Source organism: Zonotrichia albicollis, chromosome 11 (genome assembly GCF_047830755.1).
Source record: "Zonotrichia albicollis isolate bZonAlb1 chromosome 11, bZonAlb1.hap1, whole genome shotgun sequence".
Lineage (NCBI taxonomy): Eukaryota > Metazoa > Chordata > Aves > Passeriformes > Passerellidae > Zonotrichia > Zonotrichia albicollis.
In genome coordinates, this window is record NC_133829.1 from 20,064,173 (window position 1) to 20,087,419 (window position 23,247).

The window sequence follows — 23,247 nt, forward strand, 5'->3', positions numbered from 1 at the left end:
TCTCACACCTTCTTGGGCTCCCGAAGCATCAGGCACGGCACTCCAGCCCTGCACAAACAACTCCGCGAGTGGATTTGACATTTTCCATCCCGTGTCCCGCGGGGGGCGACCCAGGACTCGAGCTCTCGGGTCAGTCCGGCGACAAGCGGCACGGGCGGTGGGGGCGGGCGGTATCGAGCCCAGGGACAACAGCTAATGAGCGTTAATCACGGCCAGCCGAAGGCTGCCCGGAGCACGGCCCGCCCCCGCCGCGCTCCCGGGCGGTGCCAGCGCTCCTGGCCCGGTGCCGTCCCTCAGGCACAGCAGGGGCGGCCGAGAGCATTCGGCCAGCTCAGCCTGCAGGAGACTGAAGGACGAGCTCACTGCGGGCTGCAGCGCGCTCCCGAGGGGCAGCACAGGGCACGCACTGATCTCTGCGCTATGGCCGGGGACAGGGCCTGAGGGAACGCCTGGGGCAGGGCAGGGTATCAGGAAAAGGCTTTTCACTCGGAGAGTGCACTGAACAGGCTCCCCAAGGCAGTGCTCACAGCAGCAAGGCTAACAGAGTTCCAGAAGCGTTTGGATGACGCTGTGGGGCACGCCAAGTAAGCGATACGGCGGCTAGGAGCGTCTCTCGGGGTCCCGCCCTCACGGCGGCCGTTCTGTCCCGCCTCACGCCCGCCCGCCCTCACGGCAGGGCGAGCGCCGCCCCCGCTGCTCACGCATGCGCACGAGCGTCCGATCCGCCCGCGGCCCTGGCCGTCACGTGACTCGGGCGGCGGATGCGGTTCCGGGTGAGCGCGGGCGCGCAGCGCAGCGCGGCCCCGAGCGCGGCCCGGCCCCGCCGCCGCTCCCGCCAGGTACGGCCACGGAGGGGCGGGAGCGCCGGCCCGGAACCCCGGGCCGGGACCCCGGGCCGGGCCCGGGCCGGGCGGGGCGGGCGAGGGGCGAGGTGGGGCCGCGGCCCGACCGCAGGTGCGCAGGGGGCGGCGGATTCAGCGCTCTGGCCTGGCCGGGGCAGCGGCGGCGGCGCTGAGCAGAGACGCCGCGGCCGGGCAGCTCCTCGGCCCCGCTCCCCCTGCACAGGGAAGGGCTGTGAACGCGTAAATCTGCGAGGGGAAATTGCCCTGCCCTGCTCCGCCCCGCAGGATTCCGCACAGCGCGGCTGTTCCGCTGCAGGCGTAGCAGTTCGGAGCCTGCCACGGAAGTCAGCGTTGCCTTTGTCTTGGTTCCTCCTGATTTCCTGCTGCTAATGCAATACGCTAAATAGTGGTTGATTATTTCTGATTGACTTGTATGCGTGTTTTAAGTCCTACAAAGGAATATCTGGGCAGGGTATAAGTTCTTAGTGTTTACCTTTAAACAAGTTTGAGTGGTGCATAAATACAGACCCTTGTGTTGCTCTGGATGTAGAGTTAAAAGTAGTATCCTCAGGAGAAAAGAGTTTTCAGAAGTTTTCTCTGTTACCTGTCTGTCTTTTCTGTGCTTTGATGCTGAGGGAGAGAGGAAAGGAGACAATTGATCTATTATTAACTATAGTTCTTGCATCGTCCCGTTTTGCAAACTTTCAAGTTGTAAAGTCTGGAGGGCCATCTTCAGGTTTGGGAAACTTGTCTTGGATTTATGGCCAATCTGGCCACGTTCTAAAGACCATTGAAATTTAGAAATTGCAGTGAGCTGCATCCTGTGGGTTTGTGTACCAAAAATGTGTCTGTTCTATGCTTGAGGCTTGCTTTAAAATCAAATGTGAAAATTACTCTTAAAAGCACCTCTTCAATGCCTTAAACCTGGAATTAATAGTGTCTGAAACCCGGAATTACCTTGACACTCAGTTAATGTTCCTGTTGACACAATAAAGGTGAAATGTGGGGGGTGGAATGTAGGCTGACTTTGTTTTGAAGTTGATTTTGACATTTTGCGGTGGAACAGTTTTCTGTTCTTTGCCTATCAGGTACATTGAAAAAATGTAAACATGTAAATTTTTAGTAAAAATGCATGACATTGAAATTGTCCTGCAAAGTTAAACTTTGTATTCTATTTTAGATGTGAGGGTGCTGATCAAGTACTGAATATAGGTATTAGTATTGGATAGGCAGATGTGACCTTGGAAATGTCTGGCTTGTAGTTATTTGTGCATTTGCTTGAGAACTCAAAGGTGAAAGCCTATATAACAATTTTTGCAAGCAGCCTTTAACTTCATGAATAAAATGATCTCATGCTTTGTGCTGTCCTTCTGTCCTACCTCTGCTGCCACCCTGTTTCGTGGGTATTTGGGAGAGACCCAAGTCTCTGTTTAGCTCTACTGTAAATTTTTATAAATGGCAATTTTTAACAGGCTTCTTAACATTGCTGTACTTGATATTCCAGAACCAACCAGCTAAGGCAGCTTGGTATTAATGACAGAACTCTGAAAACTACCTATTTGCTAAGAAAAAAGGATGAAAACAGTGATATTTGACCTTGGTGCAAGCAGTGACGTTCTTCAGATGCAAACTTAAGTAGGTTGGACCTGCTGTTCTGGAATGGAAATTTGTTCATTAGCTGTAGTGAAAGAGCAGTGGGTTTGAGTGATGTGTTCCTTTTTTGTAATACCATAACTTGCCTGTTGAGATACTTAAAAATATAAAAGGCATTGAAGATTGCTAAAGTCCAGTGGCTCCAGTAAGGGAGCAGAACCTCCTGGCAACCCTGCATTCAGATATTATTTGATGTGTTGAAGTTTCTGACCTTTAGATAACTCTCCATCTTCCATTTCTTTATGTAAAATAGAAAGTAATGAGCAATGGAGGATAAGATCAGGCTTGCTCTTAGAAACCAAACGTTTTTGAGCTGGCCATGAAGTGTGCTAGGGTCAGGTGGAAATTATTTGCTTTTTTTCTACATGACTGATAAATACTTGCATTATTAAAATTTACATTTTTCCAAGTTACGTTTTTAGATTTTAGATTTACAGCTGAATTAAAAAGGCTTTGGTATTTTAAAAACATGTTGGCAATGCCACAGCAGGAGTAGAAGGAGTATTCTAAACTCAGCTTTAGTGTGCATAAGCAGAAGTAGATTTTTTTTGCCTGCTAGTAAGCATTTAGATTTGTTGATGTGAAATAACTTTGAAGTCATCACTTTCCTAACTTTCTTGAAAAGGTTGCCCTTCCTTCTTAATTTCTCATTCTTCTAGTTGACAAATGATAGTGCTTTTATTGGTGAGATTTAAAGTCAAGACATCCAAACCAGCTACTTAGTCTGGGTGTTGAGTAGGATGCTGAAAACCTAAATTCAGTCTTATCTGAAGTTGAACTCCAAGCTTGCCTTGTAATTTGCTTTAAGGTGTTCTGTGTAGTACTTAGCACATGATTGCTTTGTAGTGTACCTCAACGGGAAGCTGCTGCTGAGAATTCTGCAAGTGGTGTGAGGAGTGTTCCATAAAAGCACCTTAAGTTTAGATAACAGCACCAGTAGCTTTTAAACTCCTCTTAGTACAACAGGCTTATCCCAGGGTGATGAAGTGCTGGTGTGTGGGATTCTTCAAAAGTGTGGGAAGAGAACTGTTCAAGTCTTGGAGCAAGCCCCTGCTTTCAGGTGTCTGAGAACTGGCTGGGGAACGCAGTGCAGGTCAAGGGGAGCATCTCACAGCCACCACACAGTGACAGGCGTGGGGAGGGTGATATTTGGTGTTCTGACTGCCAATTTTTTGTCCTTTAAGGCTGAAGTCATGAGTTAAGGTTTTCTTTCAGGTTTATAGTCACCTGCATATTTGCACCAGCTGGTTCATTCCATGCTGCTGGTAACCACTGCCTTCTGCTGACTGCTGAGGGCCCTGGGGAAACTCCTTGGGCTTCATCCCAGTGTCCTGAAACAAATGCACAGAGAGCTCTGCACACATTCACTGTTACTGCTGATCCAAATGGGACCTTCCCTCTGAGCAAATATTTCAAACCCACTGTTGCAGCCAGCAGGTTGGTGGCCAGGAGTACCCACACCTTGTATGCTGAGAACATCAGCTTGGTGAGAGGCAGGACTTGTTTCCCAGCAGTGCTTTAGTCAGGACAAACAGGGAGAGCTGGGAGGGCACTGCTGAAGAAAACAGCTGAGAGGTGCAGGTGCTGAATGTCTCAAACAGGGGGAGTCTGGCCCTGAAGAGGAACTAGGTTCCTACCGTCTAGAAATTTTATTTAAATTTTCTGGGTGAGGGAAGCAGGGAAATGTCAGTAAAACAGGCTTAACTTGAGATCATTAGTGTTTAATTTGTAGCACTGCAGTTTTACAAAAAGATCACTTTATTTTTCTTTATTAATCAACTTGCATAGTGTAGCTTTAAGCATTGCGGGACATTTTAAAATCAGGTCAGGAGATGAAAAATTTAATTTGTCATGAAAGGAAAGCTGGTCCTACAGAACAGTAAGTGTAATTTGGTTTTCACCCATGTAAAAAAAATTATATCTCTTGTCACAGACACATTTTATGAAAAGTCCTTTCCTTAGGATTTTTTCTCCTGAAAAGCCAAGAGGAACAAAATGTAAACAGTGGTTTGCTGCTGTGGCATGCAACAGGTGCATCTGTGACTGGTCCCATGTGGTTGTTTGTAATTAATGGCCAATCACAGTCAGCTGGCTCGGACTCTGTCTGAGACACAAACCTTTGTTATCATTCTGTCTTTTTCTATTCTTAGCCAGCCTTCTGATGAAATCCTTTCTTCTATTCTTTTAGTATAGTTTTAATATAATATATATCATAAAATAATAAATCAAGCCTTCTGAAACATGGAGTCAGATCTCTGTCTCTTCCCTCACCCTGTGACCCCTGTGAACACTGCCACAATCTCTGGGTTAATAAGCAGTGTTGGTTGCATTCAAACTTTGTACTTACTGCTGTTCTGTGTTGATTGGTTCTTTGCAAAATAGCATGGTTTCTTATTTTGATGGATGTTGGTTTTCTTAATTCCTTCATTGATAATTTTACCTGTTTCTGCCAATCTTTAGCACCAACACAGCCAAGAGCTTCAGCTGGTTTGGGCTTCTATGTCAGCAGAATGGTCTACCATGTTCTGTTATTGGGGATTCCTCGTTGCTGGTGATGGGTGAGCCTGAAAAACAACAGCTATACTTGCACATCATAGGGTGAGTTCTCCAAAAACACTGTCTTAAATAGTTATCTTTAAAGTGTTTGGGTTGTTTGTGGGTTTTTTTTTCTTTTTAAATGGCTTGTAGTTGAGATCTGACCATCTGGACTTTTTCTCAAAATATACACTTATTAATTTTCTCCTATAGAATCCAGAGATACATCTGGTTTCTTACATTTTGTGTAATCTGAGTGAACTGATGTAATCATAAATGATAGAACAGGTTGCTCAAGGCCTTCATTTTAACTGAGGGGTTGATCCTCCTTGACTGCATTAAGTCCCTTCCAACCTAAGTTATTGTATGATAAACCATTCCACAAGCAGTTTTGTATGGGGGGAAAAAAAAGTAAAATGGAAACAAATATAAAACTATTCCCTGTGGTGTTTATTTTTTATTCTGCATAATACCTCAACTTGATAAGTGAAAGGATGTGTTGGAAGTGTGGGAATTACCACAGTATTGAGCTAACACCTTCTGTTATGTTCCTGCAGCTCCTCTTTAGCCCGTTGTGCTGAAGACCAGAGGTTCTGCCTGACCAGGAGTCTCTGTTAGCAATTGAAGTTAGCTGGAGAATGGAAGGGGTTGAGTTTAAGGAAGAGTGGCAAGATGAAGATTTTCCAAGGTTTTGAATTCTTTTTTAAAGTAATTTGGATCAAACACATAACATCAGCAATAAGCTACCTCTTGGTCTTCCTGGTGAACTAATAGTAATAATCTTACTGTGATTTCCATTAATAGAGCAGTTTTGAAAAGGTTTTGTGGCATATTTCTTCAGGGTTGCCGCTGTTGACGTTTCCTGTGTTTTTAAATGAAGATTTGTAAGCTTGGCTTTGTTTATTTCCTGTGAAAATATTTTGCAACTACATTGTTTGCATATAACTCCCAGTGTCTCATGACCCAAATATTTCATTAAGCAAAATACTGAGGAAAGGCTTTAAAAGTTAATGCTGCTACTGATGCTTGGGCCTACAAAAAAATTAGCTTTAGATGCTTTCTATGATTAAACTACTTCTGTAATTTATTTCACATCAAATTTTGTCAAGCAAGAATATGACAAGTTTTCTGAAGGATGACACACTGGTAGTAGTCAGTGTTTTGGTATTTGTCACAGGATGGGATGGTCACTTGAATGCTGTAAAGGAATTTTCTGCTGCCTTGGTGTTTGTTTCCTGAAATCTTGCATTTAGGCTATAAGTCAAGTTAATTCAGTACTGACTTTACAGTGGGTCTTCATAGTAATGTCTAAGTCTTAATATATGGCATTAAAAAAAGTCAAAGCAGGTTTGTAACAATAATTGCTTTGCGTCCCAGGCCCCTGCCAGAGGATGATCCTGTTGAGTCTGATGCACTGGCTGCAGCTGGAGCAGAAAATGAAGCTGGTAAGAACATTCCACTCCAGTCCAGCTGACTGCTTCCTCCTTAAAAGGCTGCTTTAAAGCTCCTTAGTGTGGGGGGATTTTATTGCTTGTTTTGTTTTGGGGGTTTTGGGATTTTTTTTGTCTTGTTTTTTGGGGTTTTTCTTTGTTTGTTTTTTTGTTTGTTTTGGTGTTTTTTGGTTTTGTTTTGTTTTTGTTTCATTGATTGGAGTCTTGGAGGTTTTTGCATGTAAAATTTGTTTGGATTTTGTCTCTCTGCTTTACTTGCAGCATTTCCAGTGCTGGATTGGTAATCTGATTTTATTCCTTGCTTTCAACTCCTGTCTAAATCATGCCAATATTTGCCTTGTACCTCAAAGCATTCTGTGTATTCACAGAACAGATTCTTTAATTTTATGTCCTCACTGTTGTCTGTCAGTCTTTTTTTTTTAGCTGGTATATAATTTTCTATTTTATCAAAGATAGTTATGATGTCACTGAAGCCTAACAAAAGCAAGTGCTAGGGACATGAACCTGTTGTATTATTTGTGAGATGGATTCAGTGCAATATCTGGAGCAGCTGCTGGCACACGTGGATGCACAGGCAGGGGGAGCAGTGTCTGCCATCCTGCTCAGACTGTGTGTGCAATGGGTGATTTGAGAACTTTTACCTGCTGTTCTTTCCATGCCCTATTAAAGTCTTACTCCAAAGATAGCTTGCTTAAATTATGGGCATTAATTTATAATGCATTATGAGAAAGAACTGTGCTCTTCTGTCTTGGTAATGTGGTTATTTAAAGTTGCTTTAGCAATTAAAATAATAAAAAAAAATTAATTTGCTTTCTTTAGATACAGAGGGTAACGGAACCAAACTGAGGAAGAAACTAATGGCTCCAGATATTAGCTTAAATTTGGATCCCAGTGAGGAATCTGTTTTTTCTGATGACTTGGATGAAAGTGGAGAGATTGATTTGGATGATTTAGATACTCCTTCAGAAAATAGCAATGAATTTGAATGGGAAGGTGAGTATTTTGGTTCTTTTGTCTGATGCTCTAAAATATTTTCTTGTGTGCAGGTTGACTGTTTCTCTAGTGAGAAATAGCTATGACTCAGTAGCACAAGAGGAGAAATACAAAGGTAGTGGTTATATTAGGAATTAGAAATAGATGCAGTGACTTTTTAAAGAGCAAATCAGACCTCATCTGATCAATAAACAGGCAAGCAGATACTAGCTGTAACTGCAGGTAAACTTAGGTGAAGATCATCTACATATGCATCTATAAGACTTGAAGTTGTGTAAAATCCTCTATTGCAGTAAGTTTTTAAGAACCACCCAACAGAAAAAAGTACCCAAGTATTTTACATGTGTTAGAAATGAGTTTTAAATGGAAGGAGCCAAACAAAGGGATATAGATTAACTACTCAGAAATTGATGAATTTCAATTTAAGGGGGACTGAATTGTATTTTTAAAAATACTAAGTAACACTTGATCTCATATCTTCCTGTGGTGACAATGACTAAAGCTCAGTAGCCTTAGGATATGCATATTTCCAGATTGACTAGAGGCAGTAAAAGAGCCTCTATTTTATGTCAGGAAATTCTGAAATTACTTCATAGGAATTTAAAGTAGCTATAGCCACACTGGTAATGATCTGTTTTAAGACATTAATACGTGTTATATATTATAGGCAAAACCTGGAGATTCTAACCAATTTTTTTTTCAGAGAAGTGTTTTGTGTAGGAGTTAAAGCACAAATTTTAAACTTTGAGTTTAATGATGTCTTAAGGCCCTCTTTATGGAAGCCAAGAGCAGTTGTGTTGGGCAAACTGTCTAACCTGTAAACTTCATGGTTTAGGAATGTCTCTAATAGTAAACATGTAAACTCAATTATTATTTTCTCATCCTGAAAATAAAATAATTTAAATTCCTGAAGTTCTCTGTTCACTGTTATGTTTGAAACACTACCTGTGGAGAAATAAATGCTCTTTAGATTACGGAGGTGGTTTTGGTTTTTAAATAGCTAAAGGCATATTGCAGTGGAAGTTTTCTTAACAGAGACTGTGTGTTTAAATTTCTAAAAGGATTTTCACTGTTTTAAAGAAGAATTGGTGTTTATGGTTGCTTTTGCAGTCATGCAAAGGAAATGTTCCGGATGTTTGTGTCTTGTTTTTAAAAGTGGCTGAAAAGGGTTTCTGTCTTTTCTTCCTTTAATGCTGCTGCCTTCATTTTCCTGGAAGGATAGTTTCAATTAACAGCTTTGTTTCGGGAACAGACAACTAACTTGCAGTAGGTTTTTCTCACTTTGGGTAAGGTCCATGCAACAAAGTCAAGAATCATAATTTCATTGGAGCAAATTGTCTTACAGATTCCTGTCAGCAAAAATTTCATCTATTTTGATTGCACATGTGAATTAGATTTAATTTCCAGTAGATTTGTCTGCATGTCTGCTTGCAAGGTACCTCAATGTTTTGAATCATGCTTCATGTAAATCTGTGATCAACCTCTGTAATTCTCATTGGAGTTAACCACTTTGTTTATTTTGGTGAAATTCATTGGGGTCTGTGTTCTGAAAGCCTACAATTAATTAGGCTTCTCCACGAATTGAAATTTTTCACATAGTTGTAATAGAGAAAATTGCAGTCAACAGATAACTGCAAACATGAGTGTGTTAATTCAAATACCCATGACATCAGTGGGTGTGTCTGACTGGCTGAAGAATACCAAAATAGATTAGATAGCAAAGTGGTTAACTTGTGTTGTAGATGATTGTCACTATGCATGGTATTCATAATGGGTCTTCAACATGTTCCCATTTTGGCAGATGATCTTCCAAAGCCCAAAACTACTGATGTCATGAGGAAAGGCTCCCTGGCTGAGTACACTGAGGCAGAGGAGAAGGATGACGGCCGCCGCTGGCGAATGTTCCGGATCGGAGAGCAGGACCACAGGGTGGACATGAAGGCAATTGAACCGTACAAAAAAGTTATCAGTCATGGTGGTAAGGATTGCTGGTGTGCTCTGGGCAACTGCCAAGCAACTGCTTCTTTATCTGAGTTGGAGGGGCACAGGAAGAGCTTTGGGCATGAAGACTTGTAGTAATTAATTTGTTGCAGTGTTAAGACATGGTTGATAAAATAATTTTTTCTCTATTAAACTAAAGTTCCAAAATGTACTCATGGTCTCGTGTACTAAAATGCACCTATGTAATGAGATATATTTACTCTATCCTACAGTGTCACTGCTACCTATGTTTTTGGTTTCTAGACTATTGAAAACATTAACTATCCATCTAGTAAAGCAGAAATAAATTCATGGCTCTTCCCAACAGTCTGTGAAGTTTAGGTTGGAAGAAAAGTTGATTAAGCTTTAGGAACATAAGATACTATTAAATCTACTGAGGTTGTACACTGAAATGTTGGTTATAGATGCAGTGTTTGATTAACATCAGCTTCAGCTGTTGCTTTAGAAGTAGACAAACTTGAAAAAGAGACCTTGATGTTTTCTGTAACTGTATGAATGTGTCCATATGGATGTGTGTACATCTCTTCAAGGTAAATAACAAAAAAGCTTAAGATTGTGTAAATGTAGTCAGTGTATTGTCACCTTTGTCACTACTGCTGCTTATTTCTTTTCATAGGTTATTATGGTGATGGGTTAAATGCCATTGTTGTGTTTGCTGTTTGCTTCATGCCTGAGAGCAGCCAGCCTAACTACAGATACCTAATGGACAATCTATTTAAGTGAGTCATCCTCTGCCTTTCTGGGTTTTTGTTATTTTTAATATATTTGAGCACTGCTAGGAATTACTTTCAGATGAAGATTGTGGATATTGAAATTTTCTTTGCTTATCTCTCCAGGTATGTAATTGGCACTTTAGAGCTGTTAGTAGCAGAGAACTATATGATAGTTTACCTGAATGGTGCAACAACACGGAGAAAAATGCCAAGTTTAGGCTGGCTTAGGAAATGTTACCAGCAAATTGACAGAAGGTAAGAAGCTCTGCAATATTTTCTTACAATATTCACATGCTCAGAGATAGACATATTTAGGAAAAACTGCTTCTTCTGATTAAGATTTGATGAAGGAAATTGGTGTATTGTATTCCTAAAACCTTTTCCTAAGCTAGGCAGTGTGGGATGATGCTACAAACATGCCTGGTAGTGTTGTGTGGTGGATTTTTTTGTTGCTTGGGGGTTTTGTTTATGCTTTTTGTGTCTGTTGTTCTCAGGGTGTTTTTTTTTTAGTGAAAATAGTACTCTTAGAATACTAAATATTGTAATCCTGTAGAATATCCTTACAACTTCATGTATTAGATATGATTTGTAGGAGAAGTCCTTTGTGAACCACTTTATCATTAGGTCTGCAAAGATATCCAGAGGAGCTTCTCCTTGGGATGTTACTTCCTTGTCAAATTGATACTGAATCTTTAGTTTTTATTTTATAGTTGTATAATACTATACACAGTTGTACAGTATTTTTTCCTCTGATGGAGGTTGACTTCTAATAATGGGATGTCAGAATACTGTGTTTATGTGACAGCTGTGCTTCTAAAAACATACTTCTTACATATTCTAATACCCCTGGTCATGCTGCCTTTTTGTTCCAGTAATTATCCCTTGTTTAAATCCTTCAGGTTAAGGAAAAACCTGAAATCCTTGATCATAGTTCATCCTTCCTGGTTCATCAGAACTCTCCTGGCCATCACAAAACCTTTTATTAGGTAATGCTCTGGGAGCCTTTCTATAAATAATTCTGACAACTGTTTGCTTTGAACTTAAAAGACTGTTTTAATATTGACCTAATGAAAAATGTTTAGAGTTGTAACTGTGCCCTGCATTTGTTCTTCCACAGCTCAAAATTCAGCCAAAAAATTAGGTATGTCTTTACCCTGGCAGAACTAGCTGAACTCATCCCCATGGAATACGTTGGCATCCCAGAGTGCATAAAACAGTACGTTTCATTATTCCAACATCTTCTACACAGATCATGCTTCAGGGTGTTGTAATCAGTGTTTGGTCTGAATGTAACACTTGGCACATAATGACTTAACTGAGATTACTGCTCTGTCTAGGAGGAGTGGCCATGCTAGACTTCATTGCTAAAGGCAGTTTGGAATGGAGTAGCATGGACAGCCAAAATGTTCATGTGTAGTCATTTTAACAGTGAGCTTTGTGCAATTACTGAGTTGTGTGTAAATTAAGCCTTCTAGAGAAGGTCTCATTCCAGTTGTTCTGCACCTTGGTGGGTATATAAAACTGGTTTGTGAGTGAGAAATTGTGGGCAGGTTGATGCTGAAGTTATTTATAAGTCTTCTAAAGTGTTTTAATTAAAATGTGGAACAAGTTAAGTGCTGAAATATCACTTGGATTGGGTTTTCATTTGAAAGAAAAGCAGTGATGGGAAAATGCTGAATCCCTACTCACTACAGTTCTAAACTATTTTGGTAAAGAAATGAAGACAGCATCAGTGCAAGCTTTTTTTCCTTCCCATCCAGATAAAAATAGCCATTTTAACATCAGCATAATTCTGCTGTCAAACAAGATGATGATCCTTTTGTCAATAGCATTTGTGAATGCAGTAATAGAGTAGAAACCATAAACTTGGGTCTTTAAGAAAACCAGATGGAAACACTAAGAGTCCTGATGACAGCCTGTTAGAGGGTGTGACACACAAACCCTGTGTTGTCTGCAGTGCAATAGGTGCCACAAACTGGGGCAAGGTGGCACTGAGGGCACAGCCATGCTGGGCAAAGCCTCGTGCCCCCTGCAGATGGCTGCTTGTTTCAGTAGACATCCAGCTGCTGTCAGCTCCACAATTTAACTCTCTGTAGGACAGAAAAACAGATTTCATGGGGTGGGAGTGAAACATGTGACAAAGCTGAGCCAGCCTTGTGATGTCTTTAGAATTTTTTGTCTGGGGTTTTATGGGTGTCTTATGAATATTCAGACTGTCTTTCTGAGTTTTAAAAGATTTCTCTCTGTATTGATGAACCTTTAACTGTTCTGCAAAGTCTAGACATGGTTAACTTAAAGAGTTAATTCTCAGATTTCTGTGGAGGATTATATCTGGCTTCAAACTGTCGTGGATACAGGCTTTAAATTTTATTGATGAATGCTAACAAGAAGTCGTATTGAATTCATTTGTTACGTTGTAGTAAGTAAATCTTAATGGGTTTTGTTTAATGCTAATAAATGTTGCAGATACGCTGTGGTTTTTTCTTAATTATGTCAGTTTCAAAATTAAGTTTCTGCAGACCGTTGACACTAAAACTGGTTTGCAGCTTCTGTTGATTTTGGCTTTTATGTGTTATATTTACTGAAATAAAACTTTTCCTCACCAAGGTATGAAGAAGAAAAGTTTAGAAAGAAACAGAAAAGGTATATTCATCTTTTGATTAGGGTTGCATCTATATAAGACAATTTGCACTGCAACTAACTCCCAGTTGATTGGCTTGCATAAAGGAATAAGCATTTGTAAATATAAACATGCACTAGTGCCCAAGTGTTTCTGCATGACAGCAGCTATACTGTACTTGCAGGCAGTATGGAATCTGCAAGAACTCAGCCTGGGTGTTCAGACAGCTATTTGTAAATAGTTTCTATTACACTTTTATGTGAGATGTTCACTTCTAAGGGGATACATGGGTTCTCCACTTGAAGAGGCAAAAGTAGTGCTTCTGTGTGAACCCATTAAAGCAAATGTCATTGTTTCTAACAGGAATTGATCTCTGGAGATGAGCTGTACTTAGTGCTAAGCTGTAGCTATGCATTAGCAGAGATGCAACTCTGTAAGAAGTTCTAATACTGAATCTTGTATTTTTGGTATTTGCTACCTTTTTAGTTATTAACTTGCATAGATGCAATCTAAATTAGTATTTTAGTGCTGTTTGTATTTGCAGTGCCTGCGTTCCTTCCTAATAAATACTTTGTTAATTTCCAGTCTCCTGCTAACTATTCAAGCTATTCCACAGCTGATGAATTTTTTGAATGGATATGCTATTTTTTCACTCACTAACAAATTGACTGAAAGATTTTGCTACTAACTTTGGAGTTTTTTTAATTACTTTTCCTTTGTGTGCCTAACTATTAAGGAAGGCTTATTGTCTAAATTGGGTAGAGGAACACTGAGATTGAAGTAAAAGGAATTTCAATTATTTCTGGAAGCTCATATGTAAATCTAGTCATGTGTTGAACATTGTTCAGGAATTACTCCAATTAAGTGATAATGTAAAAAATCTACAGTAGAACAAGCACCTTTTTGTGTCCCTGTTGATAACTTCACCTATACTACCATCACTTTTGTAAAACGTAATATGTTCTTCAGTGAAAATTAGATATAGAGATCACAGGCAGAATTGGATTCTGAGCCTTCAATCAGGTAGAAAGCAGCTCCTTTTTATGGGTTTGTGGCCCAGAGGAGCTTTCACTGTTTCTATCATTTTGAAAAACTGGCTGGTTATAGTTTGAGAGACTGGACAGGTATGTTAGACAGATTGTTAGAGGTAATGTCTCACTTTAGAACTGCTTTTGGTTTTAAAATTAATTTACCTCCATGCACAACTTATTTGCCAGAAGATGTTATCAAGACTGTAGCTTGTTCTTACTGTAAAGAGGAAAAGTACAATTTGTGTAGGGGTTCCAATCCAATCATCCCCTGCATGCCCCAAAATGCAAAGCAGCATTTTGTTTGCTGGTCCCAAGGCAGATAGCAAAAAATAAGGTACAAAATCAAACCCACTTTTATCAGCATGATGAATTTTTCCAGGGTAATTGCAAGAGGCTTAGAACATAACAGAAAAATTATTGCAGTTAAGGAGCCTCTTCGCTTTTGTTAATTCAACTAGTGCTGTTACCTTTAATGTTAGAGTAATTAAGCCAAGAAGGTAATTAATTCAGTGCTTATGAATTCATCAGTGGTAGTGCTTGCCACTATTGTCATGTTACCTGTACTGTATTTCTGTTTGCATTTGTTATTATGAGCACAGGCCATGCTTTTTTGTTCTGTAGTCAAACTTGACTTGCACTTTTCAAATGCTTCCTCCCAACTGCTGTAGTTACTTAAATGGTTTGCTAACAATTTTAATTAATTTTTAGGGGGTGGTAGGAAAATAGATATTGAAAAGAACCCAAACATCATGACTACATTAAATTAAAACCTTAATTTAATATTTATTTACTAAAACTTTTCCCATATGAAAGCTTTGTGTTTTCCTGTTAAGGTTAATATTTTTTTCTTAATAATATGAGCTGTCAAACTATGTTAACATAGTTTAATCTTACTGCTTTCTTTGCTGAGCAGAGTTGACCAAGAGCTGAATGGAAAACAAGAGCAGAAAAGTGAACAGTAAGTTTGGAGTCCAGACAAGACTGAAGAATGCCCAGATGGAAGGATGCTATTTGTGCTCCATTACAGTGCATTCTCTGTGTGTATGTATTATATAATCTGTTGCAAAAGGTGCTTTGGATTAGCACACCATGAACTGCTTACTGCTGTATTGGTTTGTCTTGACTTTACTTGCTGTTTTATGTAATCATTTTGTACTGCTAAATGGCAAAGAACCCTATGTTTTCAGAGGATGTTCTTGCAGCTGTTTATCTAAATGATGCATGTTCTTCAGTAAAATATTTATATAACTAAATGTTAAAGGAAAGAGATAATATATATATTTTTATGACTGAACAGTATAGTGTGTGTACCTGCTGAAGGAATTCATTTGCAGGTAGACAAGGCCATAAGTTACTTGTTCTTATTGTATAAATCTGTTTTGCTGTAAATGGTCAAGTGCATTTCTTTGTTGTCATGAAAACTTGTTTGGATATTAACAATCATTATTAACTTGGCTTTCACAAATACAGAGATCCTTATTTTTGTTCATTTCCCTTACACAAGCTCACTCCTTTACCTCACCAGAGTGAGCTTCAGCTTTGGTGTCCTTCAGTGCATCATTCAGGATGCAGAACTGCAGTTCTGTGGGTGGCACTTTGTTGGCCAGGAGGTTTAAGCCTAAGCCACAAAAGCTGAACTGACTGGTAAGATACCAGACCTTTTTCAGTTGAAGTTGTGAATTTAGATTCTGCTTCAGTATGTCAAGACTGTCCCAGCTAGCAGTAGGAAATGAGTTCATTGCAGTTCTTTGTGGGTGAATCTTGATTGTTATTGATGGAAACTCTGGTCACGCTCAATAGAACCTGGGAGCTACACAGGTATTCTAGCCACAGTACCATTTCTTGGGCAGAAATATGAGAAGTTTTATGCAACCTGTGTCATTCTTGTAGATGAAACATGCATTTCTAAAGTTGTTAGGCACATGATACCAGCACTAATTTATCTTTTAAGAAGCGTTTTAAAGGTTGGGGTGTTTTCCCTCCTTGCAGTGGTGGTAAATCTGTGTCTGCAAGAGGTCTTCTTGGACACATAACTAATGTGTCTGGGTTTGCTGGGACAACAGTAATGCACTGGTTGATACATTGTAAAAGTTTGTAACATCTTTTGATAAACATTGCATTTTCCATGTAAGGGCAGGTGTACGCAAATAAATTCATTCAGGAGTTGAGCAATTTCATGTTGTAGCAAGTATATTAAATCTTTGCTTTTGGTGTTTATTGTGCTCACAATTTTGTCTTAATGCTAAAAAATATCACTTTTTAACTATATTTAATGTTACTCAGTTATCTTATAAAAGAAGAAGTTATGTTCAACCAGATTATTACATGACATGGAGAAATAGCAGTTGTGAGATATTCCCTGGTCAAGACTTACCAAGTAACAATTAATCCGCTGTCTCCAGTGATACCTGCATAGACTCTGAGAGCATATGGATGTCAGGTGAGGGAAAACTCATGTTTCTGGAGGTTTACTCAAGTCTGCAGTTCAGATACTTTCATCTCAAGATCAAAGTCCTTTTGTTGCAGTAGTTTCTGTATCAGAGTTTCAAGGAGATTGATAGGCAGGATGTATTCACACAACAGAGATAATATCAGTGCCAAGTTACCTTGCATCCACGCCATCAGGTTTGCATCTTGCTCTGAAAGCAGAACACAAATGCACTTTCTTTGGGGCTGTCTTATCTCCTGCTTCAGTTTTGATGTTGACAGATTATTGTAAAGTTCAAGTCAGTACATGGAGCTCTTGCAGCCTTGTTTACTTTGGATACTTTCACAGTGGGGTCTGTATGACCGTGCAAATCTGATTTTTACTGGGTTTGCACGTGTCCTAAGCTAAACAGGAAGCATTCTGATTGTCTCATTTCCATTTTTTCCTAATTGATAAAAGCATTAGTCTCAGTAAAATTGTATTTTTAATGGAGGGATTGTAGTTCTCTGTCCTGTGGCTTCCTGTGTGTATAGTGCAGTACAGACTAGCCATTCCTCTGTATATGCCACATTTACTAAATGATGGGATTGTTATTGTGTTTCCTGGTGGCCAAGGATTCTACAGTTTCATGCTGCAGTAGTATGGTTTCTGTTGGAAATGTGTATGTGCTTATAAATGGTTTATTTCTCTGGTGTAAGTTGTGAATGAGTATACAGCACAGCAGTTGTTCTGTCTCTAAAGATCCGCAGCTTGAGAAAGAAGTGTATTAAAATATTATTCCCCTCTGCCTCCTTGCAGCTCATCATTTAGTGGTGAGGTGGATGTTTACAAAAAGCAAAGTGGTCCCAAAGCTATGGATAATGTTTTGTCAGACTTAACCTTTTTGAAATTTATAATATAATGTAATATATTTTAATATTAAAAAACCTGAAAAGTTGGAATGTCATGCTTAAATAAAAATTATTTCAAAACTTGAATCACTTTGTGATAAGATACAGTTTTGGAGGGAATTCACATTTCAATGGCACTTCCTTCTAAAAGTAAGAGTAATTTTGGTAGAATTTGGTGACCCCTGTCAAGAAAAAAATTTCCTGAGTCACTGATTTACCTCTGATTTGGAGATCATAGTTGATATATATTTATATATGTAGTAATAAGTCATCACCTATCTCATGATTGCTGTGCACAGCTGAAATAGAGATGTTGGGGCCAGTGGCCTCTCGATGTGACATTTCCTGATGATTTCTGCAACGGGGTAAATTCAGAAGTGGCAAAGAGATTCTGGAGAAAGTGTCATTAAAAACTGGTGTGAGTAGACTCTGGATTTGCTTGAATGTTCTTGATCTGTGTAATATGGCAGGGCCACGTTCTGTTGGAGGGTAATGGGAAAGGATTTAGAGCTGAAGCAGACTGAAGAACTTTTATTCCAAAAAGGGTAGAACTAGCTAGAATAATGTCAGAAGCCTTACAAATCTTGCAGTTGAAATTCTCACTCGGTCCTTGTGGATGCAGGTCATTCTCAAGAGGATTTGTTTCACTCAATGCTTGTCAGAGACACTTGAAACAAGTGCTTTAATTATACTTCTTAAGGACACCTTCTTTTAGTCAGAGTAACACTCTGAAATGTAAGGAATATTTAAATATTAATCTTCTGAAAGACATCTTGGAGCTTTCCTAGCTTCAAAATTCTATGTTGAACTACCCTGTTTCTTTTATCACATCTCATTACCCATATTAAAATAACAGGAAAAAAGAGCATTGGTGAGGAGGGTGCAGTCATGTTAGTTTTTCATCATTCCCTTCAAGCATGACTGAAATCAGTGAAATTAAAGCCATTCTTTGCTCAAACTAGATTTTTTTTTCAGTTTTGCAATTTGAACTGCTCAGATTACTCTGATTTACATGAATTTTTTTAGTATTGAAAATGATCTGCAGAGAAGCTTTCAGAGTGCTTTCCAAACGTCCTTATCTTACCATATTCCTTACTCTAGCTTGCTCAACTGCTAGTTAATACTGGTAAGATGGAATTGCAGGTTAATCATTACAAATAAACTCATGGACAACAGATGCTTAGTTTACCACTGGTTCTGCAGTTCTGCAATGTTTTTTTTCATTAACAAAAGTTTTTATTAACAAGAAAGACCTGAGCTGTAGGTGCTCTAATGGTTGAACGGCACATTAGAATGATTACACTGTCAATTAGTGTCTGTAAACTTTATTGTGGGCGATAATGGGAACCGTGCAGTGTTTAACAAAGTGAAGCTGTAGTAATCATGCAAAAGCACAGATTTTGAGTCACGGATAATAGAACTGGCTTCATTGGGCTAGTAGCACTCTTCACAGATGTGACTATTTTCCTTTGTCCCTCTAATAGAAAAAATGTAAGTAGAAGACTTCACCTACCTCTTAAGAATATTACCATCCTTTCTTTTTAAATGAGCTTTTTTCTGCGTTCCGAGGCGTGCCGGGGTGAGCCCGTGAGTCATTCACCGCCGGCTCTATGCACCGAGCCGCAGCCGGACCCCTGCGGGCCTCGGCCGGAGCCCTGAGGGCGCCGCTGGCCCCGCCCCGTTCCGCTTCCGGCCCGCGCCGCCGGGCGGGGCCGCGCTTCCGGCCGCGCGCGGTGAGGGCCGATGGCGGCGCGGGGCCGGGGCCGGGGCCGCTTCCCGGGGCGGCGGCGGGGCCGGGGCCGGGTGGGGCTCGGCGGGGCCGCGCCGTGCTCGGCTCCCGCCCGGAATGGCTCCGGCCGGGCCGGCTCCCGGAGCCGGGCCGGCCTCTCGGTTGTGCGGCGCCGGAGCGCAGCCGAGGGCCGGGCGGTGTTGCGGGGCGCTCTCTGTAGTGTGCGTGCCCGGCGGGCTGGGCCGTGGGGCGGGCAGGGATTTATTGTTACCTTTGTTTGTTTTCGGTGAGAGCGAGGACAGCCCAGGCGCGCAGCCGTGGATGAGCAGGACGTGTGCAGCCCTCGCAGGGAACCATGGCGTACCAGCTGTATAGGAACACCACGCTGGGCAACAGCCTTCAGGAGAGTCTGGATGAGCTCATACAGGTCGGGGCCTGGCGTCTGGGCCAGTAGCTTAATAAAGACAGAAGTTTTTATCCAAACGGCTTTGTTGTTCCTGTGTCAGGGTACTTAGGGCCAAGGTTTGGGAAACTTCCTGACTGAGATCGTAAGGGTTTGGCGCTACATTCACTTATGATGTTTTTTGCTTTGTATTCTAGGTAAAGGAAAGTGTTTTATGTAAGTGGCGTAGTCTTATGTAAATTAACAGCCAGATTAACTAGAACATTGGAGTCAGTTTGCTGTTCCTCTAGTTATCTCCAGTAAATATTTATTATAAGAGATCTTTGTGTAATACAGGATTGAAATATAAAAATGGAAATAAATACAGGAACATAATTTTTGTAGAGTGTTCTTCTAGAGATCTGCGTCATTGAAGTGAACTTTGTTTTGATGTTTTTAACTTCTACTGCATGTTTGAGCTTACTTTGAAACAACTCAAAACTTGTTTTGTTTTTTTTTCAACTACTTCAGTCACAGCAAATCACACCTCAGTTGGCCCTTCAGGTGCTACTTCAGTTTGATAAAGCTATAAATTCAGCACTGGCACAGCGAGTCAGGAACAGAGTCAATTTCAGGGTAAGGAAATGATATGTTAAATTTTTACGTGAGATACAGCGGCTAAGTGTTGATGCGGAATGCATTGAAAGCTATGTGCTCTAAGCAAGAACTTAAGAGGGTTTATTTTGGCTCTAATAATGACTGTTTACGTGTGTATTCTGTATGCAGCTGTAAGGCTTGTTACTTTGTTCTGCCAGGGATCTTTTGAATGAATGCAGAAATCAGATGATGAAAACAGGGAAGAGGGAATTGCTTTTTTGGTGGATAACATTGCCATCCTCAGTGTCTTGCAGATGAGAAGGGAGACTTCTGCTTCTCACAGCTGTCCCTAGCAAAAGTGGGATGAGGCCAGATTTTCAGCCACATGAGTAATGTGAAGAGAGACTAGAGAGTTTTAGATCCACCCTTTCACTGGATCATTTTGTAGCTATTTTCTGTAGGTATCGTAGAAAAATAAGTTGGGGGGTGTTCCCAGTCAGCTACCCTAATTAATGTTAGATAGCCAGCAAGTTGTTAAACATCAACTTGAATGTAATGTTAAGGAAAAAAAAAAACCACAAAACCCAGCTTTGTGTTAACTTGTTGTGATACTACTCTGCAGTCTGTAGAACACATTTACAATGTGGGTTCCTAAAAGACTTAAGAGTTTTAAACAATATAGAGATGTTAAAAATGCATAATTTCTCTAGCACACTTAAATTGCTTTGTATATGTAGCATGGTATAATAAACAGTTTAGCATGTATTTAGTGGGTAAATTTAAAAAATGTTACCTGGAGCTTAAGTTCTAGGTTCAAGAATGTCAATTTAAAATATGTAAAAGTGAAGGCCAGAAGTTTTCCATATTGACATCCTCAGTAACACATCAAATAGCAGGGATACCCCTTTATGTCACATATGTCAGTTTTGTAGTGATTTTTTATTTAAGCTACCACTTTGTTTAAGCAGTTGCAGAATTCATATATTGTTATGATCACTGCTGTATCTGATTTTTCTAATGGCCCAGTGTTTTAAGAAATGTTTCCTGCTATTGATCCTTTGTACACGTTGAAAATATTGCCTCCCCTTGGATATCCTGTAATGTCACTCTGTGGTCTTGAGAATTTCAGCCACTGGAGGGCATTTAAACTCCAGTTTTCCTCAGGATTGCTTGCTTGCCAGTTTGTACGCATTCAGGTCCACTGTTGGCTTTGTAGCACTCTGTTCTAGAAGGGACACGGTTCAGTAGATACTCATCTTATTTTCTGTTGCTTTTGAGATGTGTCCTATAGCAAATGTCTCTTGTCTTTTTCTAGGGGTCTCTGAACACATACAGGTTCTGTGACAATGTATGGACATTTGTACTGAATGACGTGGAATTTAGGGAGGTCACCGAACTTGTGAAAGTGGATAAAGTGAAAATTGTAGCATGTGATGGAAAAAGTGAGTATGAAATATGATATAAATAGGTTGAGACACGAGTCTTGATTGCTTTTAGAGAGCTTTGACCGAGTGCCTTACTAAAGCCAGGTTGGCTGTATGACTTAGACAGAAGTAGGGCTCTGTATTCCCTTTACAACATCTAATGGGAGATGAAACAAAAGGCAGCTAAATGCTTCCCTGACTCATAGGCACTGAGGCAGAGCCGTGTTAGGGACTGCTGTGCACCTGTGGCTGGCAAGTGCATACTACTAGAGCAATTAGAAAGTCAGAAGTAATCTTTATTTTCAGTCTGGTGAGTTTTCTAGTACTAAGCCATTTGTTGGGATAGCACCATGTTTTACTGAATCTGAAGAGTGCTTCAACTGTCTGAGTAAGGAATTGTCTGAGCAGTCATTCTCTGGCAACACTAACCCATGGAAAGCTTTTCCGTGCATTTGCAAGTCATGAGACATATTTGTTGCCTGACAGACCCTCTGTTTGTACACTGCTTGTGGGAGTTTGCAATCCATATCTGCTTGACTGGATTACTTTTGTCCATGTCCCTTGAGATTCTTTACTGGAAAAAGTAAAACTTTTGTGGCAAGCTGCTTTATAACTTTTAAAACCATCAATGTGGCAGAGTATTGCTAAAGCTGTGTGAAATGGTGCTGCTTGTTTCATCCTCAGAGAGTGATGCTAAAAGCAGGAACTGAGCATGGAAAAGCCTTTATTTAAATGCACCATAGACCTCTGAAACAGGTTCTTCATGGCTTCCTGACCCTGGCATGCTTACAATAGTCCCTTCAAGTTGTAGTTCTAAAGATTTGACAGAATTTATTGTTTTCTCAACTTCTGGTATTAGCCAAGCATATAATCTTACTGCTTGGTTTTTGTGTGCTTATTATAGCTAGTGGAGGAAACCTTACATTCCAAGTATTAATCATTTTCATTCCTGATAAATTGTGCAGATAAGATTTAAACAACTGGCTGACTTGAAGTTGCTATTAACATTACAAGCTTTTTTTTTTTCCCACGAGAAGCTGACTTGTTGAAGGAACAGTGCTAAACACTGGCTTGTTGTTCTCCATATTTGAATTACATACTTTTTCCACAACTCTAAAAATAACAAAGTAGTAATGGTAGCGTATCAAAAACTGCACTGGCATTAATTAGTGATTCTGACAAAAGGTCAGAAGAGAGAATTGGTCTGAGTTGCTTTATGAAGATCATGCTCATTCTTGTACCTCTTTCAAAATACATGATAAGCAACAGCCAACACTCCACCAGAGCTTATGGTGCTGGATTTGAAGAAACATTTTTCCTTAGTAGATGATAGCCAGATGTGCTTGTGGGTGACTGCAGTAAAGGGTTTGGGTATTGTTACATATTAGAGCAAAACTTTTAGTATTTTTAAAATTAATATATCTCTGGAGTTTTGTGCTGGCTCTTCTCAGTGTTGCTAAGTGAGGTGAAACAGCACAAGCAGTTCATGCATGGCATTGAGAGCAGTAGAGACAATAGGGTAGGTACAGAACATGTTCTAAAACGCTTGGGGAACGCTTTAGAACTTGGGGAAGATACCAGAGAAAGTTCTTGGTTCTCTGTTTTCAGTGAGGGTACGTATTTGTCTCACTTTCTCTTTTCTTTCCTAGACACTGGTTCCAATACTGCAGAATGAATAGACCTGTGGTTTGTCTGCAATATTTTCTGTTAGTATGCAGCACTTTCTGGAGAGAAGCATGGAAAGGGACTGATCGTACTCAATTCCTGTGATGCAGATGTGAGTTAATCCATACTAGAAAGCATCACAGAATGACAGCGGAAGAAATACCTGTAGCATTTCTTCATTTCACCTTATAGGGCATGAATATAATGTTACCTTTTTTTTAATTACAAGAGATACTGTTGTCTTTTTTTTTTGTTCAAAATAATTTCTGTAATAAACTTTTATTTAAAAACTT

At 40.1% G+C, this 23,247-nt stretch overlaps 2 protein-coding genes and 1 long non-coding RNA gene across 7 annotated transcripts; 2 read left to right on the top strand and 1 right to left on the bottom strand.

Moving 5' to 3' along the window:
* Positions 1–692: 692 nt before the first annotated feature.
* Positions 693–17,244, top strand: BNIP2 (BCL2 interacting protein 2). Of its 5 annotated transcripts, none has more exons than XM_005490274.3 (12): positions 693–839; positions 4,956–5,093; positions 5,588–5,718; positions 6,408–6,475; positions 7,301–7,474; positions 9,276–9,452; positions 10,092–10,194; positions 10,312–10,443; positions 11,088–11,174; positions 11,306–11,404; positions 12,796–12,831; positions 14,753–17,244. In XM_005490274.3, the coding sequence occupies exons 3-12, from the start codon at positions 5,669–5,671 to the stop codon at positions 14,799–14,801; spliced, it is 975 nt and encodes a 324-aa protein (XP_005490331.2). In that variant the 5' UTR covers positions 693–839; positions 4,956–5,093; positions 5,588–5,668; the 3' UTR covers positions 14,802–17,244. The 5 variants fall into 5 exon arrangements, with proteins under 5 accessions (XP_005490331.2, XP_005490332.2, XP_026651225.2 ...); XM_014269369.3 differs by lacking the exon at positions 693–839 and adding an exon at positions 3,237–3,932; XM_005490275.3 differs by lacking the exon at positions 12,796–12,831.
* On the bottom strand, positions 16,548–18,841 carry LOC106629557 (uncharacterized). Its single transcript, XR_001332927.3, has 2 exons — positions 18,671–18,841; positions 16,548–17,885 (listed from the first exon to the last, which is right to left on the bottom strand). It is a non-coding gene; the product is annotated as an uncharacterized LOC106629557 (long non-coding RNA).
* On the top strand, positions 18,826–23,247 carry GTF2A2 (general transcription factor IIA subunit 2). The gene is made up of 5 exons (XM_074549737.1): positions 18,826–18,890; positions 19,180–19,313; positions 19,800–19,904; positions 21,181–21,307; positions 22,939–23,247. The coding sequence occupies exons 2-5, from the start codon at positions 19,242–19,244 to the stop codon at positions 22,962–22,964; spliced, it is 330 nt and encodes a 109-aa protein (XP_074405838.1). The 5' UTR covers positions 18,826–18,890; positions 19,180–19,241; the 3' UTR covers positions 22,965–23,247.